This window comes from Vicugna pacos, unplaced genomic scaffold, assembly GCF_048564905.1.
Source record: "Vicugna pacos unplaced genomic scaffold, VicPac4 scaffold_105, whole genome shotgun sequence".
NCBI classification, from domain to species: domain Eukaryota; kingdom Metazoa; phylum Chordata; class Mammalia; order Artiodactyla; family Camelidae; genus Vicugna; species Vicugna pacos.
The window spans coordinates 3,631,727-3,659,119 of NW_027328785.1; the positions used below are offsets into that span (position 1 = coordinate 3,631,727).

The 27,393-nt window shown below is 44.1% G+C and overlaps 1 protein-coding gene across 2 annotated transcripts in view; it reads left to right on the forward strand.

Annotated features, from left to right (window-relative positions):
• Positions 1–27,393, forward strand: part of LOC140694833 (trafficking protein particle complex subunit 9-like) — a 103,565-nt gene that overhangs the window by 30,564 nt on the left and 45,608 nt on the right. Inside the window, exon 1 of one of the 2 annotated variants that reach the window (XM_072957885.1) lies at positions 23,804–24,128. The exons of the other annotated variant lie outside the window; for it this stretch is intronic. Coding sequence (XP_072813986.1) covers positions 23,942–24,128 — 187 coding nt within the window. The 5' untranslated portion in view covers positions 23,804–23,941. Of the gene's footprint in view, positions 1–23,803; positions 24,129–27,393 lie in introns of those variants that run through there. 2 annotated transcript variants of the gene reach the window in all.

Here is a 27,393-nt window from a genome sequence, read left to right on the forward strand (position 1 = left end):
AATGGCATATTGATATCCAGTAGAACTCTCTTCCCCAAGGCAGAATTCAGTCTCCTTTTATACTAAAAAGCGGCGGGGATGTGGCTGGTTGTTGCAAACTTCTTGCTGTACGAATTGTTTCTAGTTGAAACCCTTTGTTCCTGCAGCTGTTCATGTGGGTCAAATTATGGTGCCCCCGTATAACCTCCAAAAAAAAGAATTTTTTTGCAACTTGCCATCTGTACATAAGTGTAGAAGAGCTAATATCCTTAAAGATCAGAGCCCGGAGAATAGGCCCTCCTGGGTATTTCAGGCTAAAGGCAACATTCTTTTACAAAAGGTGCAGAAACAGCAAGTCTGAGCCTAGAAATCAAGGTACAGGTTTAAAGTCAGACGAACACATCTAACATGGAGTGAAATTTGTTCTTTTCTATTAGAATTACTTTTTCTACCTCATAAATAATTTTAGTAAGAAACATAAGCAATTTTTTTATTTTTGCTTCTTAATAAAGACTACAACTACACTTTAGTGAGCAGGGATGCTGTGCGTGCTTTGGGGTCACAGCAAACTCTTGTTGGGGGTGCTCGACCCTGCAACATGTCTGATGCCCCGTGAGTGTTGGTGAGGGTCCCCCTAACCAGGGGCTCTCTTCAGGAACCACCATATGGGCATTGACCTCTGGAGACCTGTTTTTCAGCTGCAGGAAAATTTTTCAGAATCTGTGATGGGAAAATCACTCCAGCTGGGGATAATCAGGGAATAAAGGAAGAGGAAAAGGGCTTGAATTAGAGTAGAAGAGAAAGACAGAAGATCAGGGAGCCTGGGGGCTTGGCAGCGGGGCCTCGGGAGAGAGTGTAGCAGAGAAATGGAAGTGACCGTCTACGGAACCAGCTCCTGCACATTTCCCCGCACCAAAGCCACACAGCTCTTAATTGGACCCAGGAATCTCTCCTGTCTGGATGTCACCCTGGGCAGAACCTTGAGAATCGAAGGTAAGGGGTGGGCAGCACTCACCTAGCGAGTCACTGAGGACTTTGATCAAGTCCACATTGACATTCCCAGTCATATGCCTTCACCTGTTCTTTATCTCAGGATCTGAGAAGCAGGAGCAAGGAACACAGGGAGAGATCCAGGAAGACATCTGACTGTGTTAAGAGACGACAGTCACAGCGACACTGGGAGTGAAAACACTTGTAGCAAAATAAAATAAATTCACAACTATTGCATCAGAGCTGCATGTGTGAGAGAGCCTAAGCCTGTCTCAGAGTGCAGGGGACAAGAGGAAAGGAATGGTAAAATTAACACTGATAATTGAAATTTTGTTAAATAGCCTGCTACAGTTAATTTTATCACGTGAATGTATGCAGGTTTATTTCTATGAGCATTTATAGGTTCACACAACCCCACCAGCCCGTCTTGCCCCCATCGGGGATGGGATTTCTCAAGCACAGTGCCCCTCCTGCTTGCGTGGACCACGCTGCGGGTCCTCGCCTGGGGCCGCACTGCTACAGGACACTGAGTCCCCGAGGCACGATCTGGGATACATGACAGGAACATCTGTGCTCTTGGCTGAGGGCCTCCGTTTCACCCTGCTGTGTAAGAATGCCGGTGACTCAGTTAGAAGCATGCATCCAAGCCGTCCTTCCGTGTCATCACCATGTAGAAGCAGTGTCTGAATCTTCTGAATTTCTGCAGAATGCGGTTTACAGTCACCTTCAACAAGTGAGTGTGTGTCCTCTTTCAAGTGGAGGAATTACTGCCGTTTTCCTGGAACTTACTCACCACTAGTCCATCTGATTTTTCTGTGCTAGGATTCAGTATGGCCTGCTAATAACTCTGCAGTCAGATCTAGAAACCCTGATGAAGAGGATTATTTATTTTCTTTCTTTAGATGATAGAATTTTATTTTCAAAATTGTGAGTTTTCTGTTCTTGGAGGAATTTTTTCGGGGGTTGGATAAACAACTTTGCTCTTACCATCTTTGTGACCTGTTGCTATATGCGTCTCACCTGTCTTCTGTCACTTGTGAGGCGGTTCCATTTGTGACCCTGTCCTGGTTGTTCATGTAATAAAACATAAAATCTGTAAAAGTACAGTCCCTTTTACTCCGAAGACATTCCACAAATACTCCTTTAATCTGTGTGTGGTTTTAACAAGACACAATCATTAGAACATATACTTGCAGGTTGCCAGTGCCAAATCCCCAAATCAATTGTCTAGCTCAACATCTAAAATCTTTCTAATCTACGTTGGATTTGTATGGATAAGTGAAGTTGTTTGCTAAGAACTCAAGACCAGGTTTATAATACAGGCTGATTTAGCTCAGCAGGTCCTCCCAAGCTGAAGCTCTGCCAGAGGGCGGGGCCAAGGGGAGAGGGCGGGTCCTGCCCTTCCTGAGCTGACAGTTTCATGGCAAAGACCTTCACCAGGTGAAGAAATTGAAGTTTCTTCTAAGAAAATTGGGTCTGAAGAGTCCAAAAAGCACTGGAGTGACACAATCCCATTTGTCTAAAGTAGGGAAGAGTGGCTGTGGGGCCACTTGGGAGAACCATGAGTCCAGGTGCGCAGTGTTGGTGGCTTCCACTTGAGTGGTAGGACAGTCAGTGGGTAAAAGCGAACAGATTGAAGGCATGTTTTGATGGTTAAAATGAAAGGATCAATGCTGTCTGTGAAGGTAGGATGGAGTAAGGCCCAGGTTTCTGGGTGGATTAATGAGTTAAATAATGGTCCTGCTGTGTTCTGAGGACGGAAAGCTGCAGAGGGAGTTCTGGGGGAAAACTGATGAGTTCAGCTGTGGGTAAAGTGAAAAGGTATTAGATGTGTGATCTGGGAGCTCTGGTGAGAGCCAGTAGTGAGTAGGGGGCGGGGAGAGAGACTTTCAAATCATTTTGTCTTCTGAACATACATATAAGAATGAGTAATGACATAACCCCTCTATATTCTGGATTTAAAACCCAGTAACATTTTGCTATATAGGCTGCAGGGGTTCTCAATTTTTTAATAGAAATAAAATAAATTGAAACAAAACAGTGGAGTTAATGAACATCTTAGAGTTGATGTGTGTCCTTGTATGTATTTTGATTTCTCATCTGTTTATAAACATAATCTACAAAAAGTTAACTTGCTTAGCATAACTGTTAAATAGAGGGACGTGACACACTCTGTTGGTGGCTCAAGGTGATTTCTTGGGCAAATTATGTAGCCTCTCTGTGCCTTAGTTGCATCTTCTGTGACTGCCCCCGGGCCCCTCATCACAGCTGATTCCCTAGAATAGATGTTGGGAGGGAGGCTGCTGAAGGGAGTAAGAGGTGGCAACTGCTAGGGACACTGAAGAGAGAGACAAAAACAGATTAAAGCCAAGAAACTGAGTGCTAATACACTCAAAGGAGAAAGAATCCCGCAGTGTTTTGAGCCCCTTAGCATAAGGGAAACAAAATCACGTGGATCCAAACTCTTGAGCATATGAGTATTGTGGGTGGGAGGGTGTTATCAGAAAAGGGTTGAAAGAGGCCTTTTGGTTTCCCTTAACGTTTCCAGTAAGGATGGGGCACAGAAGCGAAAACCACCCGCTTCACAGTAGAAGGTGCTGTTTTGTGCAAAACTGACGAAGGTTGGAGACCAGTGATCAGTTGTGCTGGCAAATGAAGAGACTTCTGGATTGGGGCACTTGCTGTGACTTCCAGGTGACCTGCTGGCTGGGGGCTGTGAGGCGGGCAGTAGGTTTGCAGTGTGACCTGGGCATAATCCCTGGCTCTGAGGCCCCTGCAAGTTTCTGCAGCAGCTGCTCTTGCCCTGCGATGGGAGGGCATAAAAGGGCATTGTAGCACACGAGGGCAGGAAGGGGCTGCTTTAAAAGCAGACATGTAGCCTCCTGCAGCTGCAGACCTGCAGGCAGTTTGGTTCATTGTCGTGGAGTGGACTTTGGAGGCCTTAGTGTCGTCTTAAGAGTTGTTTTCCCTTGGGGACCGGGTGTGCCTTTGCATATTAATATTGAAGGTTTGGGCTTCTGGCAAAGCTGTTTTCACAGATGGGTATATACGTAACATATCGTATAAAATAAAACGTTTTTATTTAATATATGGGACTTTGCAGTTTTGGGGAACAGCTCTTTTGACCTGGTCTCCACGGAGGACACTAGCGGTCGGCAGAGCGTGCGGGAGGGCAGGCGGCCTGCAGTGCTGCTGCGGGGGGTTCTCCCCAGCATGGCGCTCTGCTGAGTTCACTCTTCTATGAGTTTGGTTGCCAGAGGAGCAGACAGCATAGTAATGAGTTCTGGTGGGATTGTATAATGACAGGAAGAAAGAGGGAGCCGTAGTTCTTCGGGACTACTACACTCTTTTGGTTCCTGATCCAGTGTGTCCCATTACAGAATTGATGAGTTGTGTCTATTTTGGGACTTGATTGAAATAAACGTGCAGCCTGAATGTTAAGAGTTATGTTTTATTTGTCAGGAGGACTCGAGCCAGGATGACCGCCTCTCGGAACACTCTGAGGGACTGCTCCCAAGAGTAGGGGAGAAGGTAGGATTATATAGGAGCTTTACAACAAAGACCAGGTAGTTAGAACAATAAAACATTGCTTGTTATCTAACGAAAGCCAGGTATCTCACGTCCAAGAATTTAGTGCTTTTCAATATATGGGAGGAAGCCAACATTTGGGCTCACTGAATATATTCTTTAGACAAGCACCTAGCTATCTAGGGCCAGTAATCTGTCCTTTCTTATTCTGAGTCTGCTCAGAGGGCACCGTTGTGAGTGGCTGCAGGCCTGTTTTCACTGGGGTGCGGCAGCAGTCGCTGATGACTTGTTTTCAGCATTCTTTGTTTAGTGACATGGTTGCAGTATTTTCATTCACATTGTAGTATTTTCGTTCACAGAAAATTATGATATTACCCTGATTATGGATAATCTGGAACCTTGGAAAGGAACCGAGATGGAATTACTGCAGGTAACTTCTACTTTAATAAGCCGTGTGCAAACATGAACACGGAGGAAGCATACAAAAGGATTCGGTGGTGAATGGGAAGGGTTTCTGCACGTTACAGGAGAAGGCAAGGCAGAATTCCTCTTCTTTGTGGGCAGGGACGTGAGTCCAACTTTCCTTTCTGAAGTGCTTTCTGAGAACAGTTTATGGTAATTAAGGAACATAGACAAACGGTGGCACACATTGCATTTAAGAGCTGGCCGGTTTCAAACTTGGGTATTGGACAGGTGGATTTCATAGGCAAGTGGTCAGGTGGATGGGACAGAGATGGAGCCCAGGCCTGGGGCCATATTCACGTTGAAATCGCCATTACCTCACCATAGCACCTTGGACTAGAATGTAACCACTCTTAACCTGTTGGTGAATCTGTGAAATGGGCATGATAATATTCGTTACTTTCTGGGATTGTTGTAAGTTCTAAAGGGTATTATAGCACACATGAAACACTTAACACACTGGCACTTAGCAGTTTACACTTTGTGCGGCCACCAAGCTTGGCGTGTGTCAGAGCCGTAAAGGCAGTATTTATCTGTTGAGGATGCACTGGTAGCCCCTTGGTTAGGTTGTGAATTTGGTGATTTCCTTTAATACTTGTAACTCTGTGTTCCATGGGCAGTTATTTTCATAGACAGATGAGGAATCTCAGGGTAAAAAAGACTGTAATTTGCCCAAAGTCAGACCATAATTTTGGGTGCAGGGGCCTCGGTTCAGCATGGGCCCCTGGGCCTTGTGCCTTCTCCGTTCAGCACCAGAGCCAGATGTGGGCTCGGCTGTTTCCCTGCCCAAAATATCCAGCAGGCCGCAAGACACAACTGGCCCCGTGCTGCTTGAGCAAAATCTCCGGAGGAGAGGCAGTTACAAAAGGGATAAACATAAAAACAGACGACAGCAAACTGTGATCAGCTCTGAGAAGGAAAGGAACACGTCTCGCCGTGCAGAGCTGGGAGCTTTCCCGTCGGGCTGCTCTGGGGGCGTTCATCTCAGCTTAACAAACTCTGCTGCTGCACCAAGGCAGGAAGGCAGGGCGCGTGTGGCCAGGTAGACAGGGCCTCATTGATCGTACTCATTCCCCATTAAGCGACAGCTCTCACGGGCACTTAACTAATAAACAGATGTTGGCCATAATCGTCACGCATTTTGACTGGTAGCTTTATTGGCGCCAACTTTGAGAGGAGGTCATTGAAGCTGGGGAGTTTGCTGCATGCCCGTGATTACCATGGAAATATTCCCACTGGTCTTTCAACCTAGACTGGTGTGGCTGTCATGTCCCGGCCCTGTGAATGGCATCGTGTAGCTTCTCCCAATTGCCCCAAATAACTTACATTGATATGCTTAATTCGTAGGAAATGGTATGTGGTAATAAGGGAAAAAAGGCAGTAAGAAATTGTTTGGAAAACTAGAAAAATACCTATTCTTTCCCAGCTGGGGGAGCGTACCCTGTATCACCCACCCTAATCACTGCCTGTCACCTCCTTCCTGCCGACTCCATGTTCAGAAGCCACTCTGAGCCTTGGGAGAACATTTTGCCTCATGAAACTTTTGACTAGGACCCGTGACTTCTCTGTCCCTGATTAACTCTCTCTTCAAAGCCATGTAAATTTTTTGCAGGCTCCTCCACTCAGATGTAAGAATAGCCTCTTTAAACTTCTTGATGCAGCTCCTTAATGAAGATCTTGCGATGGAAACCTAGCCAAAACCTGGGAGGTATGCACATAGTGACTGCAAACACAGCACTTTGTGAGTTCAGAATCAGTGGGGTGGGTGACTCAGGAAAGGCTTTTTTAAGGTAATAAAGGGAAAGAGAAAGGACGCAGGCTATGTGAGAAAGAAACATCTCGGTCACAGCCAGCAAGACACCTGTGTTCAGGATGGGGTGTGGCGAGTGCAGAGTTCTCACAAAAAAAGAACTGATGTGATGGGAGGGAGGACAGTTGGGTACTTTATTGGGGAGGAAAAAAGTGGGCTGAACATTTCCTGGTTGAACAAGAGGATTGTGACATGATGTGCTTGTATTTTGGAGAGAAGGGTTTTGTGGGGACAGGCCTAGGAGTACGCTGTCTGGCTGGGGAGTCAGCACAACAGAGAAACACAGAGAACCGGGCAGACCCCAAGACCAATGCTGGGGGAGAGGCTGCTGCAAGCTGGAGCCCTGGAGGCTGCTTCTGTCCCTTAGCTGGGGTCTCAGACCTCCCTTCACAGACCAGTCCTGTTGATAGAAGAATAAAAAAACGTTGGGCATGAGAAGGGCTGTGTCCCAGGCTTTTGTTGAGTCCCTGGGATGTGCCCCACCAGATTTTGTTCCTTGACTTCATGCAGTAAAGAATTCAAGAGCAAGCCAGTGTTGAGTAAAGGTATATTTATTCAGAGAGATACATTGATAGGCAAGAGAAACTTCACGAGGTGTGGGGGTTTGATGCTCAGATTAGAAGTAGGTACACACTTCACAGACAGAGTGTGGGCCTTCACCAAAGAGGGAAAGAGTGGTGACCGCGAGGTGGCGCTGTGTTGCTTGTTTTCTTGGGCTTGGTGGTTTCATATGCTAATAAGTAGAAGGACCAGCCTTAGGGCAAGGGGCTGGGATTTCCAAGGAGTTGGCCATTTCCCACCCTTTGACCTTTTGTGGCTATCATTGGGACTGCCATGGTGCCTGGGGCATGTTATTCACCACGTTACTATTACAATGGGTGTTTACTGAATCTCAAGATCTGCTAAAAGTTACATCTCTTCATCCTGAGCCTCAAGACCTATTGGGGTTTGAATCCTTCACCATTTCTATGTTAATTGCGGTGGCCTTCCTTGAATGGCTGTGCTCTTCCCCCTTCCATCCTGTCTCACTGTGATGACACAGAGACAGCAAAGGCCAGGCCCTACCTGTGCTCCTGCATTTAAAGGCTGCAGGTTAGGGGTGGGCTTATGATGACTCTGAGTGTTGAGAAGGATGTTTCAGATTTTCCCACGTGAGACATGGGGACCTGCCAGCAGCCACTGCAGATTTATCCCACGGGCATTATCCATTGTGTTGTTATTGAAACAACAGGCCAGCCAAGAAACAAGAATCACTCAGAGGGTTGGAGTATTGAGATTTATTACGTTGGCGGGCTCTGAGGGGCTTCTTTTCCAAAGCTCTGAGCCCCTCCAAGATGTGCACATGATGTTTTATACGGTTAATTACAAGTATGGGACTATTAGCCAATAAGGCTCAAACAACATAAAGCAAGGAATCAGTACACTGAAGCTTATCAATTTGGAACAGATCCCGTTTCTGACAATTGTTCACCTTGGATTTTCGGGTTAGCTTATTAGCCCAGTAAACTGACACTAAACTTCAGATTTACCAGGTATCCCAGCAAAACTTAGATCAGTAAACCGACACTTATCACACATAGATTTGTGACTTAGCTTGTTAGACCAGCTGTGGTTTTCCTTCACAGTGTCACTTATCTTTTCTATTTTTCTTTTTTGCTTTTTTTAAGTATTTAATCCAAATTTAATATCAGGGTTTTTTGGGAAAGAAATTTCTCTTTTTCTTTTCTTTGGTGATCTTTTATGGGGGCAGGTAATTAGACGTATTTATCTGTTAGTGGAAGCCCTGGGGCTTGAACCCAGGACCCCGTGCACGCTAAGCACACGCTCTACCACCCGCCCCATCATCTTTTCTTTTTGGTTTAGCTGCCAAGAATCCTCCAGCTGAATTTCTAGTCAGCCTTTAACACTTGCTCTGACTTCATGGAATCCATTTTTATGAGTTTATCTCCCCCTGGTTTCATTTAAGTATTGAATCTCCATTTTCTCTTCATTCTCAGGTTTGCCTTTTTGTTGTTAAGGTTGTTAAGCTGTTTTTAAAAGAATTGTTTAAATTCTCTTTAGCAAGAGGCTGAATGTGAGTAAATATGTAAACAAACAGCACAATTAAATGCTTTTATACATTCTAAACTATTTAGTAGTTACTTAAAACCCGAATTGAATATTAAAGTGATAACATTTTAGAAATACTTTTTAATTTTTTAGAAAGATAAAGATATAGCTGATTTAAAATATGATATTAGTTTCAGGTGTACAATAGATGCTCCATTTATAGTTACTGTAAAACATTGTCTGTATTCCCTGTGTTGTAAGGTACATCCCTCTAGCGTGTTTACATTACATGTTGCAGTTTGTGTAAGAAAGTTGGGTAATGCAGAGTCTGGGACGTGGCTGTGTCTGACCCAGGTTCACGCTCACCCTGCCTGTCAGAGCTCAGGCCTTCACTCCTTTCTGCAGGGGAGCGAGTGGAGGCAGCTCTCATCAGTGCTGGCACCACCCTCTGAGTGGCAGTGACAGCAGTCACTGTGTGTGGACGTGCAAAGTGTTTTTCCAAGAGCTTTATATGCGTTTCTGAATTTAATAATAAAAGCCCTCCTGTGAGGAAGCGTTTTAAGCTTTTAATGTATAATACATCTTATTTTGATATTGATAGATTTCAAACCACCAGAAAATTTAAAGGAGTAGTAAAATAAAACCTTAAATACAGTTCACCTTAAAGGGCACTATTTGACTTTTTGTGTCTGGCTTTTTAGCATAAAGTTTCAAGGTTCATCCATATTGTAGCCTGAATTAGTACTTTATTCTTTTTGTTTGATAATATCATTTTCCTTTTTTACGTTTTTGGTCTATTTAAAAATATTTTCATTGAAGTCTAGTCAGTTTATAATTTTGTGTCAGTTTCTTGTGTGCAGCACAACATTTCAGTTAATTAGGAACATACCTGTATTCATTTTCATACTCTTTTTAAACACAAGATACTATGAGATATTAAATATATTCTCCTGTGCTATACAGTATAAACTTGCTGTTTATTTGTTACATACTCAGTATCTGCAAATCTTGAACTCCCAATTTATTCCTTCCCACACCCTCTCCCCTCTGGTAACCATAGTTTGGTTTCTATGACTCTGTGTCTGTTTCTGTTCTGTAGATAAGTTTATCTTTTTGTTTCTTTCTTTTTTTTTTAGATTCCACCTGTGAGCAATCTCATATGGTATTTTCCTTTCTCTTTATAGCTTACTTCACTTAGAATGACATTCTCCACGTCCATTGATGTTGCTACAAATTGCATTATTTTATTATTATTTTATGGCTGAATAGTAGTCTATTGTACAAATATGCTACAACCTTTTTATCCAGTCATCTCTCAGTGGACATTTCGGTTGTTTCCATGTCTTGCTATTGTAAATAGTGCTGCTGTGAACATTGGGGTGTAGGTGTCTTTTTGAATTAGGGTTCCTTCTGGATATATGCCCAGGAGTGGCATTGCTAGTTCATATGGGAGGTCAATTTTTTGTCTTTAGAGGAACATCTATACACTTTTCCACAATGGCTCCACCAAACTGAATTCCCTCCACAGTGTAGGAGTGTTCCCAATTCTCCGCAGCCTCTCCAGTATTTATTGTCAGTGAACTTCTGAATGATGCCTATTCTGACTGGTGAGAGGTGATACTTGATTGCAGTTTTGATTTGCATTTCTCTGATAATGATATTGAACATTTTTTCATGTGGCTACTGGCCATTTGTACGTCTTCATTGGAGAAATGTTTCTTTAGGACTTCTGCCAATTTTTGAATTGATTGTTTGTTTTTTTTCATATTAACTGTAAAAGCTGCTTACATATTCTGGGAATTAAGCCCCTAGCAGTTTCATTTATTGCAAATATTTTCTCCCATTCCATAGGTTGGTTGTCTTTTTGTTTTGCTTACTGTTTCCATAGCTGTGCAAAAGCTTGTAAGTTTAATTAGATCCCTCTTGTATATTTTTGGTTGTTTTTCTATTGCTTGAGTAGACTGATCTAGGAGAACATTGCTGAGATGTATGTCAGATGTTTTGCCTATGGTTGCTTCTAAGAGGTTTATAGTGTCTTGTTTACATGTTTAAGTCTTTAACAGATTTTAATTCTTTTTTGTGTATGCTGTGTGGCAGTAGTCTAGCTTCAATGATTAACATGCAGCTGTTCAGTTTTCCCTACACCATTTGCTGAAGAGGCTGTCTTTACTCTATTGTATGTTGTCACCTCCTTTGTCAAAGTTTCAATGACCAAAAGTTTGTGGGCCTATTCTTGGTAATTTTGTTTATCCGTTCATTGATGGATGGATATTGTTAGTAACTTTTGGCTACTCTGAATGATACTGCTATGAATATTGATGTGAAATTTTTTATGAGAATATGTTTTCATTCTTTTGGCTGTACATTTGGCCCGCCATATCTGTAGTTTCCACTACATGGATCTAGATGGCTGATTGTAAAGGGACTCGAACATCCTTGGATTATGGTATCCAGGGTGTGGGGTTCCTGAAACCAACCACCCAAGGGTATTGAGGGATGACTCTACATATAGGAGTGGAATTGCTGAGCCATACAACTCTAAGCTTTTGAGGAAATACCAGACTTCTCCAAAGAAGCTGCAGCATTGTCCCTTTCCCCTGGCCGCATATGAGGTTTCTCTGCCTCCTGAATGACATTTGTTATTGTCCATGTTTTGGTTATAACCATCCTAGTGGGTGTAAAATGAGATCTCATTTTGTTCTTGATTTCGCTAGTGATGCTGAGCATCGTTTCATATGCTTATTGGCCATTTGTATATCTATTTAAATTCATGGTAAATTTAAAAATTGTGTCTATTTTCTTGTATTGCTCAGTTGAAAGCATTCGTTATATATCCTGGATACTACTCTCTTATTAGATACATGCTTTGCAAAATTTTTCTTCTATTCTGCAAACTGTCTTTTCACTATATTTTTTTAAACATTAAAACAATTTCTTTACAGGGGAGGTAGATAGATGAAATGATTTATTTTATTTCTCTTACTAAGCACGCCCTCTCTGACTTGAGATAACCATTTCCCCTGTCATTTCACTTTCTTGATGATGTCCTTTGTAATAAAAAGATTTTAATTTTGGTGAAGTCCAGTTTATCTGCTTTTTTCTTCTATCACTTGTGCTCTTGGTTTTGTATCTAGGAAACCAAAGCCTATCCTAGGCCCACAAAGATTTATACTGTGTCTTCTTTTAGAAATTTTATAAGTTTAATTTTTACATTTCTGTCTGTGATCTATTTTGAATTAATTTTATTTGTTATATAAAATATGGGTGTTCAGATTCCAGATTGATTCTTTTGCCTGCAGATACCCAGCTGTCCCTGCACCATTTGTTGAATAGGCTATTCTTTCAATGGAGTGTTTTTGGCCCCCAGGTGGAAAACTGTCTGTAAATGAAAGTTTTCCCCGTGGGTTTTTATTGTGTCTCTTAAATTTATTTATCCAAACTTATGCCAGTTTCATACTGACTTAGTGCTATAGCATTTTAGTACACTTTAAAGTGAGTCCTCCAACTTTACTCTTCTTTTTCAAGGTTGTTTTTGCTGTCCTGGGCCCCTTGCACGTCCATATGAATTTTGGGTTCAGTTTTTCAATTTTTGCAATGAAGTTGGCTGGAATTTTGATAGGGATTCCACTGAATATATAGATCACTTTGAGGAGTCTTAACATTTTTAATAATATTGTCAATCATTCCATGAAAATGGAATGTCTTCCATATATGTAGATCTTTTAAAATTTATTTTGTTGATACTTCAAAAAGTTCAATGTACAAATCTTGTAAATTTTTGTTAAATGTATCTCTCACTTTATTCTTAATGCTGTTGTAAAAGGAAAGGCTGAGTTTCTTATGGGTGGTACTATATATCAATCTTCTTATTTCTAGAATTCCTTCACAACAAATACCCTAGGTATATATTTGCTACATAAATCTATCCACAACTATTCCCCGCCCCATGTTATAAGAAACCAAGACCCAAGGTAAGCTACTTGAAAACACCTATGTGGAAGTGAGAAATGAGACCCATGGTTGGGGCTTTGTGCAGATGATACTGAGAGCTTATTCTGAATGGCTTCTTCTTAATTACTTTTAAACAACCCTTTCAGTGTATTTAGTCAGATACATTAAGATTATGCCCTTTTGATGTGCGGAGTAGCTAAGACTATAATTTTCAAATAAATTCCAGTGAGAGTGTTGTACTTGAAACCTAATTTGCATCAATCTTTGAAGAATTATGTTTCAGGAGATTTGACTAAAGAACACCTATCTTTATTCTATAACGAGGACTAAATGCTCAAGCAACATGTAAGAGTTTGAGCAAACTGCCCCCGCCCCGTAGTGCTGGGTGGCTGCAGCTGTAACTGGAGTCAGTGCTTACCTCTCCCAGTACGCTAGTGCTGATCTGCTCAAAGTGGTTCATCCAACAGTTTGTCAGTAGCCTGTTGGACAAAGTCATAAAACATTGATTGAAGATTGCTAGAATGCAATATATTTTTACTAATATTAAGTAAGCACACATTGAGTGCTTACTGTATGATGGAATTGTCCCTCAGCCTCACATGAATATTATTTCTCTTAAAACCTCATATATTTCCTTGTTATTCTCACTTTACAGATAAGGAGACTGAGAATTAGGTCTTCTCTCTTTTGAGGGGAGCTCATTATCAATGATGGGAAGTTGTAAGGAAAAAGATATTGATTCATCATGAGAAAACATTTTTGTGAGAGTCAGCAATGAAGATGAACACTGAAGAATGTGATCATTGTTCGAGTGAGACAAGCCCTGGGTTGTGTGGAGTCAGCATCCCTGTCCTGGACACGGCACGTGTAGAGCTGCTTGCTGGGTGAGGCAGCGCGGCCACGCAGGGAACGCGGATGCTGGGGTCTTAGGCTGTGCTCAAGCCCGGTGGGGCTTTCTCCTAAGGGCAGTGCACCATCATTGACAGATTTTAAGTAGGAGAATAGGCTGCTCTCGTAGTTCACATTTGTCTTGTAGAATGCTTGGAAAAGTTTAGAAGGCTTGGCAGGAGGTGATGTGCTGAGTCAGAGTAGGGTGGCTGCGAGGTGTAGCAGTGTTCAATTTTCAAGTTGTTTTCAGGCCCAGGCTTGTGGCTTAGTAGCCGTGTCAGTTTGAATGACACACACAAGGAAGTGAAACAATTTATCTAATCAATTGAAGCAGTGATGTACCCAATTCCCAGGACTGTTGTGGAGATCCAGTGAGATACACTGTGCAGTGTGCAGCGTGGTCTCCAGCACAGAGTCAGTGCTGAGTGAGTGCCAGTGAGTATCTGGTAGGTCAGTTGAGGGTGGTGGTACTCTGTGACTGAGGATATCTGGTCCCTGAAGGAGGGGTCCATTCACATCTGTGAGTAATGGGCCTGAGTTGGGAGACGCAGGGAGACCTTACCCTCCGACTAGGAGCCCTGGGCAGGACGGCTATGGGAGGAGCACCGTGAAGTCAGCTCTTTGCAGGTTGAGTTGCGAGTGCCCTTGAGATATCTACGCAGAGTCACGAGCTTAAAGAGGAGGTCTGGGCCCAGGCTGTGCATTTTCCTAAAATCTCAACTCCTGAGGACACCGATGTATTGATCACTGAAAGTGAAGTCATACTTTAAAGGACAAATGAATAGTAGTATCATCACTGTCAACAAAGCTCACGTCTATTTATTCATCACTCACTTTGCTAATTGGGTACTTACAGAGCTCACTTCACCGTCCTCCCGTGGGCTCCGGCTCCACAGAGAAGAGCTTGTGTGTCTCCTTCTTTTCCAGAAGAAGACACATTTAGCTTGTAGCCTTCTGTACCTCGCCAGACTTAGGATATTAGTTTGTTGGTTTAATTGTATTTTCTGTTGGCCATGTCCTGACAGGAGAGAAATTTTACCTCATGGTCATGTTTCAATTAGCTGTTACTGAGAATTGCTGATCTGATACATAGTGTATGTATTATATTAACTTTGTAGAGTAGTTATCATTTTTCTGTCTTTGCCCTTTAATTTTGTTTGCCCCTTCAGTGTTCTATCCTTTTTGGGGCCTTATTTTTTTTTAATTAAATAATGTCTGTTAGCAGTTAAGAAAACAAAAGCAAAGAAAAAATGCACATGAGAGCTAAATTTAGAAAATGTCTAGTGTGTTTTCTGTCTCGGCAATGGAGGGTTGTATAACCTCTTGGAAACCTTCATTAGACAAGTTTCTTAAAATGCTGATTGAGAAATAAAACCTTCCTTCCTCATCTTTCATGCTGCACAACTCATTGTCAAGAAAGGGGAAATCCTCAGAAGCCAAGACAAACGAGAAAACAGGGATTCTGGGAGATAAGTGAGCGTTAGAATCCGTGGTGTGCTGGTTGGCTCCTGAACTGATTTTCAGTTGCCTTGACAGGAGGGCAGGAGTTTAGCCCCAGTCCTCTCACACTAGGAGTTGGATGGGTGATCATATAATGGGCCTTGCCCATCCTGAGAATCTTGGTTTACTAAAGGGTGAAAGAGGAAAAAGAAAATTCCTCAAGACAAGAAAGTAAGGAAAGTCAATTTTTTGGAAGAGGGGGAAAATAACAAATCCAAAGTAAGGATATAGTTTAAAGCAGTTCTGGCATGAGAGTGACCACAAACTCCTGGCAGAAAAGCACAGCTACTCCTTGATTGATAAGTTGTGTTTTGAATGAATCAGTGAACAGCTATTCCGAAAAAGGCCTCCAGAGTCTTGTGGATCAAGATACTGGACAGCAAACACCTCTCTTCCAAGGTCTCATTCAAATAACCAGAAAGGTTTTAAAGGAAAGTAGCAATAATCTGAGTTCTATTTATTGACATTACTATATGCTAAGAATTCAGAGGTGACTATGGAGTTGTCTCCTCTTTTATGGACCTTACTTTCTCTTTGGGGAGACAAAATGACATAGTTGGGTATCTTGGTGGAGGGAGGTGTTAGTCTGTTGCAATTAGCCAGGAGAGGAGATTAAGAAAACAGTGAAGGGTGGGTGAACTTTTTAGCTGAGGACAGTCTTGTTCACTTGGCTTTTAATTGCAGGCTCAATGAGCTGTCACTGGAGGGAATAGATCTTACGGAGGATGGGCTTAGCTCAGGCCTCTTTGGAATGGACAAGTGAACCTGGAGAAAGACAGTCAAATCTGTGCAGACATTAAAGTTCACTTGAACGTGTTCCATCCCTGAGCCAAAGATAGGACAAATATGGAGCACTTCTTGAGGGCAGAGGAGTGGTTTTTAAGGTTCTTCAAGAATGAATCCCAGGGAACCGAGATGGCCAGTTGTCAAATTGAGACTTTGTTCTTTGGACGGTGTACCCAGCAAGGGTATTGGCCTTTTATATGGTTCCATTTGTCTTTAATACATGTCTTTTGATGAGGACGTGGGCACAAGTGTTTGACACCTTGTCGAGGCGATTTTGGATACCTGCCTAGAAGCACGGGCACAGTTGCGGCTGCGTCATACATCTTGCAGCCCATCCCTTTCTCCGGCTCTGTAATCACGGCAGAGTGGTTCCTTGTTGACCTGTCCATCTCCTCTGTCACATCATAACCCATGAAAAGACCGGAGCATATTAACTTGGTTTTGTTAAAGTCAAAGGTACAGATCAAATATGGAGTCAGATTTGTTCTTTCCTATTTCAGTAGTGCCATGGAGAAGGCAGTTTGGGCAGCTTTTTGTAGTGTCCTGGAGGCTTTCTCTCTCAGCTTCTGGGCGCCTCTGTTGAAAACCCTTCATAGCTGTCTGGCCTGCTGGAAAAGCACTCTGCCTGTTTTACCCTGAAGATGTGTTCTGTTTATAAACTCATCTCTACTCCTTGGAAAATAACTCAAGAAAAACTCAGTTGGTTTTTCACCAGCCATGGGCAGGGGTGAGATAAACCATGTTATTATTTCATAAAATAATAGTAATAATAGTAATATTAATAGTAGTAGCAGTAGTAGTAGTAGTAATAATAATAATAGTAATAATTATATTAAAAGAATTCTTAAAACACGACTGCACATTGGAGAGAGTCAATAAATGCTTTCTGGCTTAAATCAAAAGTGATGACTCAGTGATTCCATGGCTGCTGTATTTGCTATGCTAGTTACTCCTTTGTTCCATTACACAGTTTTTTTAACTGAAAAAGAAATACAAGCAAATGGTTAAAAAAAAAACTCAAACAGAGCACAAAAATACACAAGTGAAAGTTTTCCCTCATCTTCTGTTCTTTCAGCCCTCTCTGGAGATGCCACTGTTTGCTATCCTTTGGGTGCTGTTCCAGATACGCTTTGCACATTCCCACCTATGTATGTAAATTCCTTTAAAATTTTAGTTATTTTTAACTTAAACGGATTTAAATCCTCAAGTGGCTTCTGGCCGGGTAATAGAACAGAACAAATCTGACTCCATATTAGATCTGTTCCTTTGAATTTAACCCTATGCTCTGTCTCCTAGGCTTCATCTTGCTTGTAATCAATGTCGCCTGGAGCCTGAAATATACAGGAGAGCCTATTCTGAAGCCTCTGACCTTTAAGGATATTTAACACTTTTTCATTCATTTAAAGATAGCAAATTGCAGAATAGAAAATAACGTTTGTTTTGTTGGAGGTTTGCAGGGATCTGACCCACGCAGATAGCTGCAAGAACAAAGGATTCTAACAAGAAGGAATTCCTACACTAAGAAGTTTGCAACAACCAAGCACATAGGAAAGGATCCTGAATTGTGACTTGGGGAGATGGTTTTCCAGGACATTAGTTTGCCATCTAGGTCTACAGAAACTTGCTATTCCATGCCCCAACATCTGGTCTCCCAACTTATTGTCCTGTCCTGCACTGAGGAGAAAGAATTTCGACTTGGTAACACTCCTATCTACCTAGAAAGCTGGGCACTGGAGCTGAGTGTTATGGAAACAGGCCAGCCAAGAAAAGCACCAATCGGGGTGTTGGTGTACTCAGAAGTATTATGCCGGTGGGCTCAGTGGGGCTCCTGCTCTGAAGTTCTGAGCACCTCCAAGACGTGCACATGAGGTTTTAAAGGCTTAATTACAAGTAAGGGGGAATTAGCCAATAAGGCTCAAATAACAAAAAGCAAGGAATCAGTACACTGGAGCTTATCAATTTGTAGCAGATCACATTACTGACACTTGTTGAGCTTGGAATTACGAGTTAGGTTGTTAGCCCAATAAACTGACACTAAACTTCAGATATATGAGATAGCCCAGCAGAATTTAGATCATTAAACCGACACTTATCACACTTAGATTTGTGACTTAGCTTGTTAGCCCAGCTGGACTTTTCCTTCACATGAGGACAGCTCTCCCACACCCAGGGAACTACTGTGAGCCCTTGATGTTTCCACTAGGGTTGGGTATGGTTTACCCAGGAGGGATGGGGACTATGCACCAACACTCAGGCAGTCTGCTCTGTCTGGGGCTCTGATCTTGTACCATCCCGCTCCCCGCCAGCCCAACACCTGGGACAGTGGAGCTAAGGCAGTGATCCTGCCTGCCTGTTTCCCAGCGTGTAAAAGGGGATTATGTACCTTTCCAAGGTAATTCTGAGCGACAACACCTGCGGGTGCTTGGTTCTCAGAGCAAGAGAAAACCCAGGTCCGCGTGGGGGCAATGGGTGTGATCCCCATAGAGTTTCTGCAGATGCATCCCATGGAGGGCTGGATCAGGGAGGTAAAATTTGAGCTGCGGAACTTGAAGGGTTACAGAAGGGTACAGAGGCAGGTCTGCCGCCTAGGGGTGCCCCAGAGGTAAAGCTTTTTCTCTCCAACTCCGCTAAGACCCTCTCCTCTCCAGATCCCTCCCTACTCTATGCTCATCGAGTCCATCTGTATCTCTCCAATTTTCCCGTCCTCTCCACCCGCTCCCATCTTCTCCCTCCCTCCCTCCCTGTCCCACCTTCTCTCACAGAACCCAGAGAGGATCGCTGGCCCTCCTGCGCATGCGCAGTCAGTGCCAAGTGGTCCGCTGGTTGGAAGCTCTATATCCTAGCCGGGGATCGGGCCGAAAGTTTTCTCAACTCTGTCGCCCGGTAGGACTTTGGTTCCTGTCTGGGGCCGGGGCCTCTGGCTGTGGAAGTGCAAGGTGGGGGGCTCCCGGGAAAGTGGTCAGGCGGTTGCGGGAGGGCGGTCCGCCTGTCACAGTCCCCAAGGGCGCCAGGCAGCCCGTGTTCAGATGAATTGCTCAGGCCAGACCCCTCTACCCGCGCCACCTGCCCCGGCGCCCCGGCCACAGCTGCCAAGGGCCAGGTGTGCCCCTGCCACCTCTCACCCAGCCGGGATCCCCTCAGTCCGCGGCTGGCGTCCCCTTCCCCTCTCCCGCCCGCGAGTCCTCTCCTCCCTGGCTTCCTCTCCTTGGCCGCCGGCCCGTTCACGCCCCTGGGATGGCTGTGTCCGGGCGGGCGGGGACTGCGGACACGGACGGGGCGGGTGGCTGGGGCTGGGGCTGGGGCTGACCTCCGAGCAGGGCTGCAGCCCGCGTCCCTCCCCTTTCCCTCCCCCCCGGGGCAGCCCTCCTCTCCCTTTCCCGCTCCCGGAGGACCAGCTCAGTGGCCTGGGCACTGCTCCCTGGGCTGAGAACCTCTGGCTGTAACGCCCTGATTCTCCAGTTGGAGTCGGAAAAAGGGAGCCTCAGTGCTGAGCGAGCTTCTGTCTCCTCCCTCAGTTTTTCTGCTGCAGGTAAGTACTTTTAACACTTTCAGGTGTTATCATGGCTGTGCTTGTTGATGTCACGTGTTTTTATAGTGAGAGTGATTACAGTGGTGAAAGCAGGGCTTGGTTCTGTTAAAAATGAGCTGAAGGCATGAGGCTGTGACATCCTCCTTCCTTCCCTCTCCCAGGGTGAAAGGAGTGATCCTCGATTTTCAAAAGATAGTTACAGTCCCTAACTAGCACAGCCCAGCTAGTGTGTGTTAAGAGGAACAGCACCACCAGAGGCCTTGGAGACCCAGGGATATTGCAGTCCTAAAGAGCTCCTGGCACAGTTTGGTTTGTTTTGGTTTTTTGTTTTTCTTAAATTGTGTGATAGACTAGTGGTATAAACAGAAAAATAATTGTCAAGAAATATTTCTTCATGTAACAGTGTTATTGTGATATAGTTCACACACCATGAATTCCATCCATTTAAATGGTACAATTCAGCAGCTTTTAGCATATTCACAGTTGTGCAACCATTATTATTCCAGAACGTTTTCATCACTTCAGAAAGACCAGTGGAAATGAATGACCTATCCACCCCTCCGAAGTGGTGGTTCTAAAGAAATTTCTTGGCTATTCCTGATCATAAATTAACTTGTTACATTCCAAGAAAAATCTGGTAGGAATTCTAATCAGAATTGCAATGAATCTGTCTATCAAAACTGGAAGAATTAATGTCTTTATGGCATAAACTTCTTCTACCCATGAATATATCTGGGACCCTATCTTTTCATCTGTCCAGTGACTGGCCCATGGGAAGTCCTCACTACTTGTTGTACTTGTGAATGATGAGATTCTATACATTGTTAGTTGCAACTGTAGCCTTTCACAGAAGAGAAAAGTAACCTCAGTGAAGCAAGTGACTCTCTGATGGTCAGAAAGAGTGACAGCCAGTGCTGGAGTGATCCAGTGGACTTGGTGCTTGCAACCAGAATTCTCCACCACATACAGTTAAGGGGATTAGAATGTTCTTTTATTTTTTCTTAATGGGCGTTGCTTTTATTTTTACTTATTTTTTTAAATTCTTTTTTATTTAAGTTTAGTCAATTTACAATGTTAGTTTCAGGTGTACAGAAGAGATTCAGTTATAAACATATGCATATGTATATATATGTTTTAGATTGTTTTTAGTATAACTCATTACAAGAAATTGAATATAGTTCCCTGTGTTATACAGCAGGTCCTTGTCATTTATTTTATATTTACTAATTTGTATCTGTTAATCCCCCCTTCCCTGCCTGCTAAACACAGTTTACTTTCTATGTTCATGAGTCCATTTATAGGAGCACCGTTTTTCCTAGTAATATATGCTCTTTGGCTGCTTTCAGTTTCAGTAATTTCATCTTATCTGTGGGTGCTTTTATTCTGGTGGCCTTTATGTGGTTTGCACACGTGGTAATAGAGATCTGTATTTGGGACAAATTCAGGCCTCTGTAGTCCCTGGTACAGAGTGCCCACTGAATTGATGCTTGAACTGGGAAAAAGGCACAGTAAATTTTGGAATTTCAACTATGGTTGAGAATTCCAGGGTTCTATAACCTGTTTAGACAACCTTAATATTGGCTGCACCCATACTGGGTAATTTGGTGGAAATTCATGGTATGGTGGTGTAGAGACAGGGAATTGTATGCTTCTTCTCTTTCTGTTTTATTACACTCATTCTCCTGGGCCTCCCAGATCCTCCCCCAGAAGGGCCCAGGGCTGGCTTGGTGCTGCGCTGAGGCAATATTTGTTAATAAGGCCCTTTCCTCTACTCATCTGAGCCTCCGGTTCTTTCTCTGCACAATGAGGGCTTAGACTTGATAAGTACTTTTCAGTTTCTTTTAAAGCCATGTTTCCTTTGAGAAACAGAAAATGCAAATCTCTCCTCTAAGCCCAACCCTTTAGATTTTGATAAGTCCTCCAAGGAGTGACATAGCTCTTTGTGGAATATGAATGTGATTGTGATCCCAGGTGAAACAGAAAAGACTCTTCAGAGATTGATTGCAGGGAGAGGGCAGGAAAGGGGCAGTATGTCACACTTTCTAGTGTGAGCACTGGAGCAGGGGCTTGGATTTAAATATGGTGACTGACGTGGCCTCTCTCTAATCTTGTAGAATGTGATAAACTTCTCTACCTCAGTTTCTTGATGTGTCAAGTTGGGGTGATAATATTTTAAGGCTTTTGTGAAACATTATACACATAAGCCATTTGTGTCTCGGTAGAAACAAGACCTGCTAGGGATTCAGGGATTTGTTTAAAAAAAATCTTGTCCATAGCAGACTGTCTGTGTGTATTTTAAGTTCCTGGAGGGTGAGGGTGAGTCTGAAGCCCATTGTGGGACAGGTGGGCCATAGTTCTCTGTGCCCCAGTTTACCCCCTCCTCCCCAGTCCTCTTCCTCAGTCCAGGATGAAGTTCCCTTGTAGATTTTCTCAGAGGTCTTGTGGAAATAGCTTTTCATTTTATTGTTTCACCAAGAAGTTCTGCCATCATGATCTCTTTGGTCAGGCTTTGAAGGGCTGCCATCATGATATCTGGTAAGAATTCTATGGAATTGGGAGTTTCTATTTAATGAAAAGGAGTAAAAATTACAAATAGAAAATTAGAACAAGGGTGGTTTCAGGGGCTCTTTGAAATGGACACCATTAGCTTTGTTAGCTTCAGGTGCTGTGGCCTGTTGCCACGAGGACCCATTCTCTTGCTCTGAAGTTGGAGGTACCAGTGGGTCCAGTGGGAATGATAACTGAGTGTATCTCATGGGCTGGGCATTGACCTATTTGTACTGTGTGTTCCTAATTTGAGACAGTGAGCTCACCTAACCTCAATAACCTCTTTAAAAAATTAGACTTTTTATTTTGAGATGTAATGTTGATTCCCATGTGGTAGTAAGAGATTATATGGAGAGGGCTTATGGATCCTTTTGCCCAGTTTTCCTTCATGGTTCCATCTTGCAATGGTGAGGTACAATTCATTACTGACTCACTAACAATTTGAGGTTTGTGTTATTGCCCTTATTTCTATTCATGATTAAACTGGGGCTTAGAGAATCACACAGGCCTACCCAGGTCACCCACTTTGTTAGTGCAGAGTCGGGTGAACGTGGGCTTGGGATTTCCAGGCAGTACCATTATGATGGTCTGTGGCAGGGAGCAGCATTCACTTGCTTGTTTATTCATTCATTCAACAAACATTTATTGAGTAAACTCTGTGGGTCATATGCTTTCTTTGGCTTATCTGATTATTCATCACTACTGAGAATCAGGCAATGTTTATATTTTTTAATCTGAGAAAATTAGCTCTGAGAGGTTATAACCCTCCGAAAGGAAGTATAGCTCATTAAGGAGGGATAGTACATTTGTACAGTCACCTCTTTTTATGCAGGTGGTACCCTAGACATTTTACATTTGCAAACATCCGTAATTCAGATATATTCTTGTAAGGCAAGGATTTTTTTTTTAATTGAAGTATAGTCAAGTTTACAATGTTGTGTCAATTGCAAGGTGTTTTTTGACTTTTGAATTAAAAAATACTTTTTCAGGAGGGTAATTACGTGTATTTATTTGTTTCATTTTTTAAAATGAGGTACTGGGTTTTGAACCCAGGACCTCGTACATGGTAAAAATGTGCTGTACCACTGAACTGTATCCTCTTCCCCTAGGCAAGTTTTCTTATCCATTATTATGAAGCTTAGGGGATCAAATAATTTGGATACAAATCCAGATCTTTTAATCCTACTGTGGTCCTTTTCTTTATATTCTGCTGAAGGGGTTTGGGGAAAGCATTTTCTCTGTTCATTTTTTATTCAGCATTTTTGAGCAGTGACTTTGCATCAGGGCCTTGCTAGGTGCTTGGAAATAGAAAATAAGAAATGACCCTTCTCTGCAGAGGCAGGAAGCCTAGACCAAAAGCTGGGTAATATGATCCGAGATACATTAGCCATGTGCAGACTCTGAGGACAAACTGTACCCCCGGATTTGCTTTGGCTTCCCTTGCCTTCTGGCTGGTACACACCAGGTCACAGCAACCCAGATGGGCCCGTAGCACACAGCAGAGTATGTACCTCGATCTCCTCACCCCTCTCGGCAGGGCCAGCAACATGAGCATCCCTGACTACGTGCAGTGTGCTGAGGACCACCAGACTCGTCCCGTTGTGGTCCAACCAATGGAGATCATCTCAGAGGAGAATTTCTTTTGCATCTATCAGCTACTCACCTCGGTGTGCCATATCAGCCCATGCGGCTCCCAGTGGACATTCTGTATCCACTACAGGCACCACTATGTGCCCGAGAATGGGTGGAGCGTCTTCCAGACACACGGCAAAGTCGTGGGCCTTGTCACCATTACCAACTGTCTCTCTGCCAAGGCCTTGGAGAAGCTGCACGTGCAGAGGGGCTGTATGGCACCGCACTTAATGACTCTCAGCTCTTTGTCTTTGTGCTGCATGGGGAGGTAGCCGAGCAGCCGTTCACCGATGTGTCCTTCAATCTACGAGGACTGCAGGGTGGTGGAGAAGAGGATCGAGGACTTCACTGAGTCACTCTTCATCTTGCTCAAGTCCAAGTGGCTGGATGGTGGCCACAAGAATTTTGGGGCAAGATTCCCCTCCTCTGCATCCTGTTTGAGAAGGAGGACTTCATGGGACTGGACACAGACAGCAGGTAAGTTTACCTGGAGGCCAGCCCACCCTGGCTTTGTGCCGGATTGCTTCCCTACATCCAGAAAGGGATCAGCAAGGAAGAAGTCTGTCTTGTAGCCAAGGGGGGAGGGAGGTGCAGCCCGCTGGTTTACAGACATTTCAAAGTGAATCCGCCTTTGTTTCAGAGAGATCCTTTTAGGGTTAGTGTGGACACTTACTCCCGCTTTACAGCCAGGACCATGGTGGGAACCCTGGAGTTGCTGTCCAATAAATTAGCCAAAGCCACTGATGCTAGGAGCACTGGGGAGGAGGCTGGACTGAGCTGAGATATGCTGTAGGTCAAATGCACATCAGACGCTGAGGCTTGTCTAGCAAATGTATATAAACTATCTCTTTACTTCCTACATTGATTACATGTCAAAATGATAGTATTTTACATACAGTTGATTAAGTAAGATCTGTTCTTAAAATCAGTTTCTAGTATTTGTTTTTTGTTTGTTGGTTTGTTTTTTTGTTTACTATTTTATACGTGGCAACTGGGAAACTTTCTTTACATGGCTCTCATTACATTTCTGTTGGGCAGCCTGTCCTGGGACAGTCTCATTCCTTTGCTTTTGGATGAGATGCTTAACCCCGAGAGGCGGAACGGGGCACTGGTTGAGCTGGGGCTGGAGCCGGTGTCTCCTGCCTCTCAGGCCCAGCACCTGTTCGGCTCAGGCCCTCTCTTCTTGCCCGACAGCCACCATGCCATGTTAGGACATCAGAAACACCGCCAGGGACTCCCGAATGAACTCCTTATGCAGGGAAAGGCGTATCACGGTGTATGGGACAGAACAGGGAAATGTTCATTCTCAGTTTGTCCCTGTGATTAAGTCAAAGTCCCCACTTTGCCTCGGAAGTACAGACGAGCTCTTTTGGGCTGCCTACCCCCCACCTTCTGCTCTGTTTCCCGGTGTATCTATCGTGCTGTCCCTCGGGCAGAAGAGGGTGAGATGTCTTTGCCGAGAAGTGGTCCCCCTTTGCTGGGGAGAGTAAGGGAAGCTGTGTCCCCCCGTCCTATGGCCTCTGTCCTTGTGTCTGGAGAGGGCTCATGGTGGTCCCACAGGTGATGGTCCGAGAACCTGGCACATGCTGCTGGGCCCGCCGTGAAGGCAGTGCTCTGTGATTCTTGAACTTACCTAAGATCAGATCCTACTTTCTGGTTGTTGGTAAGTTGGAGGAGAAGATGCTAGAGAATTGATAAAAAGAATATCTAGACCAGCCCTGTGAGTGAGAAGAGAAGTGGACCCGAGTCCCACCTGCGAGAGCCCACCAAGCGGTCTCTGGATGAATTTTCTGTTCCTCCCAGATATACCTGTATGGCTTAAGGAAGGGGAGAGGCTTGTCGTGGCCATGATCTGTGCTTGTCCTCACAGGGCCCTGTGATCTACATGCCCGCACTCCCCTTCTGCTTCTTGGGGATGTGCTGGTATGTTTAGGAGCCTGGGCACTGCTGAGGGCATAGCTCCCAGCACCGTGCTACACCGAGTCTGGCTCTGTTCACCTCACCTGTCAACACCTGCTGAGGCCCCAGGCATTAGTCAAGGTAGGTGCATCGGTGCAACGTAAGCAGGGACCACCTTCTCCCCCTGGACAGACTGGTGAGTGAGCAGTTGAAGCCTTGAGCCCTGCCCCAGCCCCCACGCCAGTGCCTCCTCTTTTGTCATAGGAGTCACTGGTGACATTTTTACTCAACAAATGCTTGTCTCTGAGTCTGCAGAGCCACCAAAGAATGCCAGCTTGTTTTTGTCTTTTGAAGTCTGCCCTTGGGACTTGGCGGAGTAGCCGAATGTGTACTTAGCCCACAGTGTTTGACACTGTCACCATTGATTACCCAGAACCTCATGTACCAGGCATGGCTCCCGGCATCAAAATACAGCAGCGCATTAAATCTCCCTCCTTGTGGGTCTGTCTGTCCTGGTACCATAAGAGCTCAGCCAGCTTCTGAACGTCAGTGAGATAACGCGGCCAGTGAGCTCAGGTCAAGCACATTCTCCTCCAGTCACTTTTACCACATTGTTGCTTTTAGTATTCCACAGTCATTAGTTTTTTAAACAATGCTTTGGTGAAGGAGCAGAGCCTAATTCTCTCCTGCTACTCTTGGTGGAAGTGAGTAAAACGGTCCAGAATGAAATGCGACCACAATTTGTAGCTCAAAATCTGCCTAGACGCTTGTAGGTGGAATTTGGGTTAGGGGCGCTGACCACGTTGGGGTCGTCCGGCAGCACCGCTCCCCTCAGGCCCCTGCTTTCCCTGGAGCAAGAGGTGAGGGTGGGTTTCACCATCCCTGCGTCCCTGGCCTCACACACTCACGTAAATTCTTGTACATGCTGTCAAAATCATTTTAGTTCTTGTGTGTTTCTAATTTTCTCGTCTTCATCTTTTCCTTTTTCTTTATTCCTTTTTCACTTGAACTGCCCAGTGAGCATGTTGTTGCATCTGAAAATGTGGGCTGTGCACATCCTGCATTGGAAATAGCCAGATTGCCATCCGTGCTGTCTCAATCATTTTAAAAAGCAAAAACTTAACAGCTGTCTTGATCCATGTATTATCCTCGTCATTTTGTATTTTCTTAATTTTTGGAATATTTACATTGTTTGCACATTACCCACTGGTTTTTGATACCTGTTAAAATCCTTGCTTTGAGGAACCTGTTTGGTCCTCTTTTTATTTGGTGACAAATGCGCCCTTATTAAATTTGTTTCATTGTTTTGAAGAAGTGAGATGCGAATTGATTTAGGCGGCTGCTGAGGGATTCTTTTCATGGAGTATTTAAACTTGTAAAGTCAAATTCTGCGGCAACTTGCACGATTCCTGCTTTTATACAAACGTGCTCGGCACGAGGTTCCTGGCTGTCGCTGTGTGACGTGCGTGACGGCGCTTCCTGGTCGGTGGTCACTGGTGAGGAAGTGGCCGGCTCGGGGGTGAGCATCTGCAGGGGACGCTGTTGGAGGAAGCAGTCACCGTTTGGTTCTTTAATTTTTTTTTTTTGCATTCAACTTCCCCGTGCCATTTACTTTACTTTGCCTTCATAAAGGGGCCGAATTGGGTCTAAAATCCATGCCACTATTTTGTTCCCTTTACGAGGCTGGTTTTTCTGAGTATCAGGACAACATGGCCTTCTCCTAAGTAGCTGGCTCACCTGGATCTGTTGGACACAGGGACAGCTAAAAGGGCCGTAGCTTCCTCTCTGCTCCAGCCAGTGGGCATTCAGAGCTGGGTCTGTGGTTTGCCTCAGCAGCCGTGCA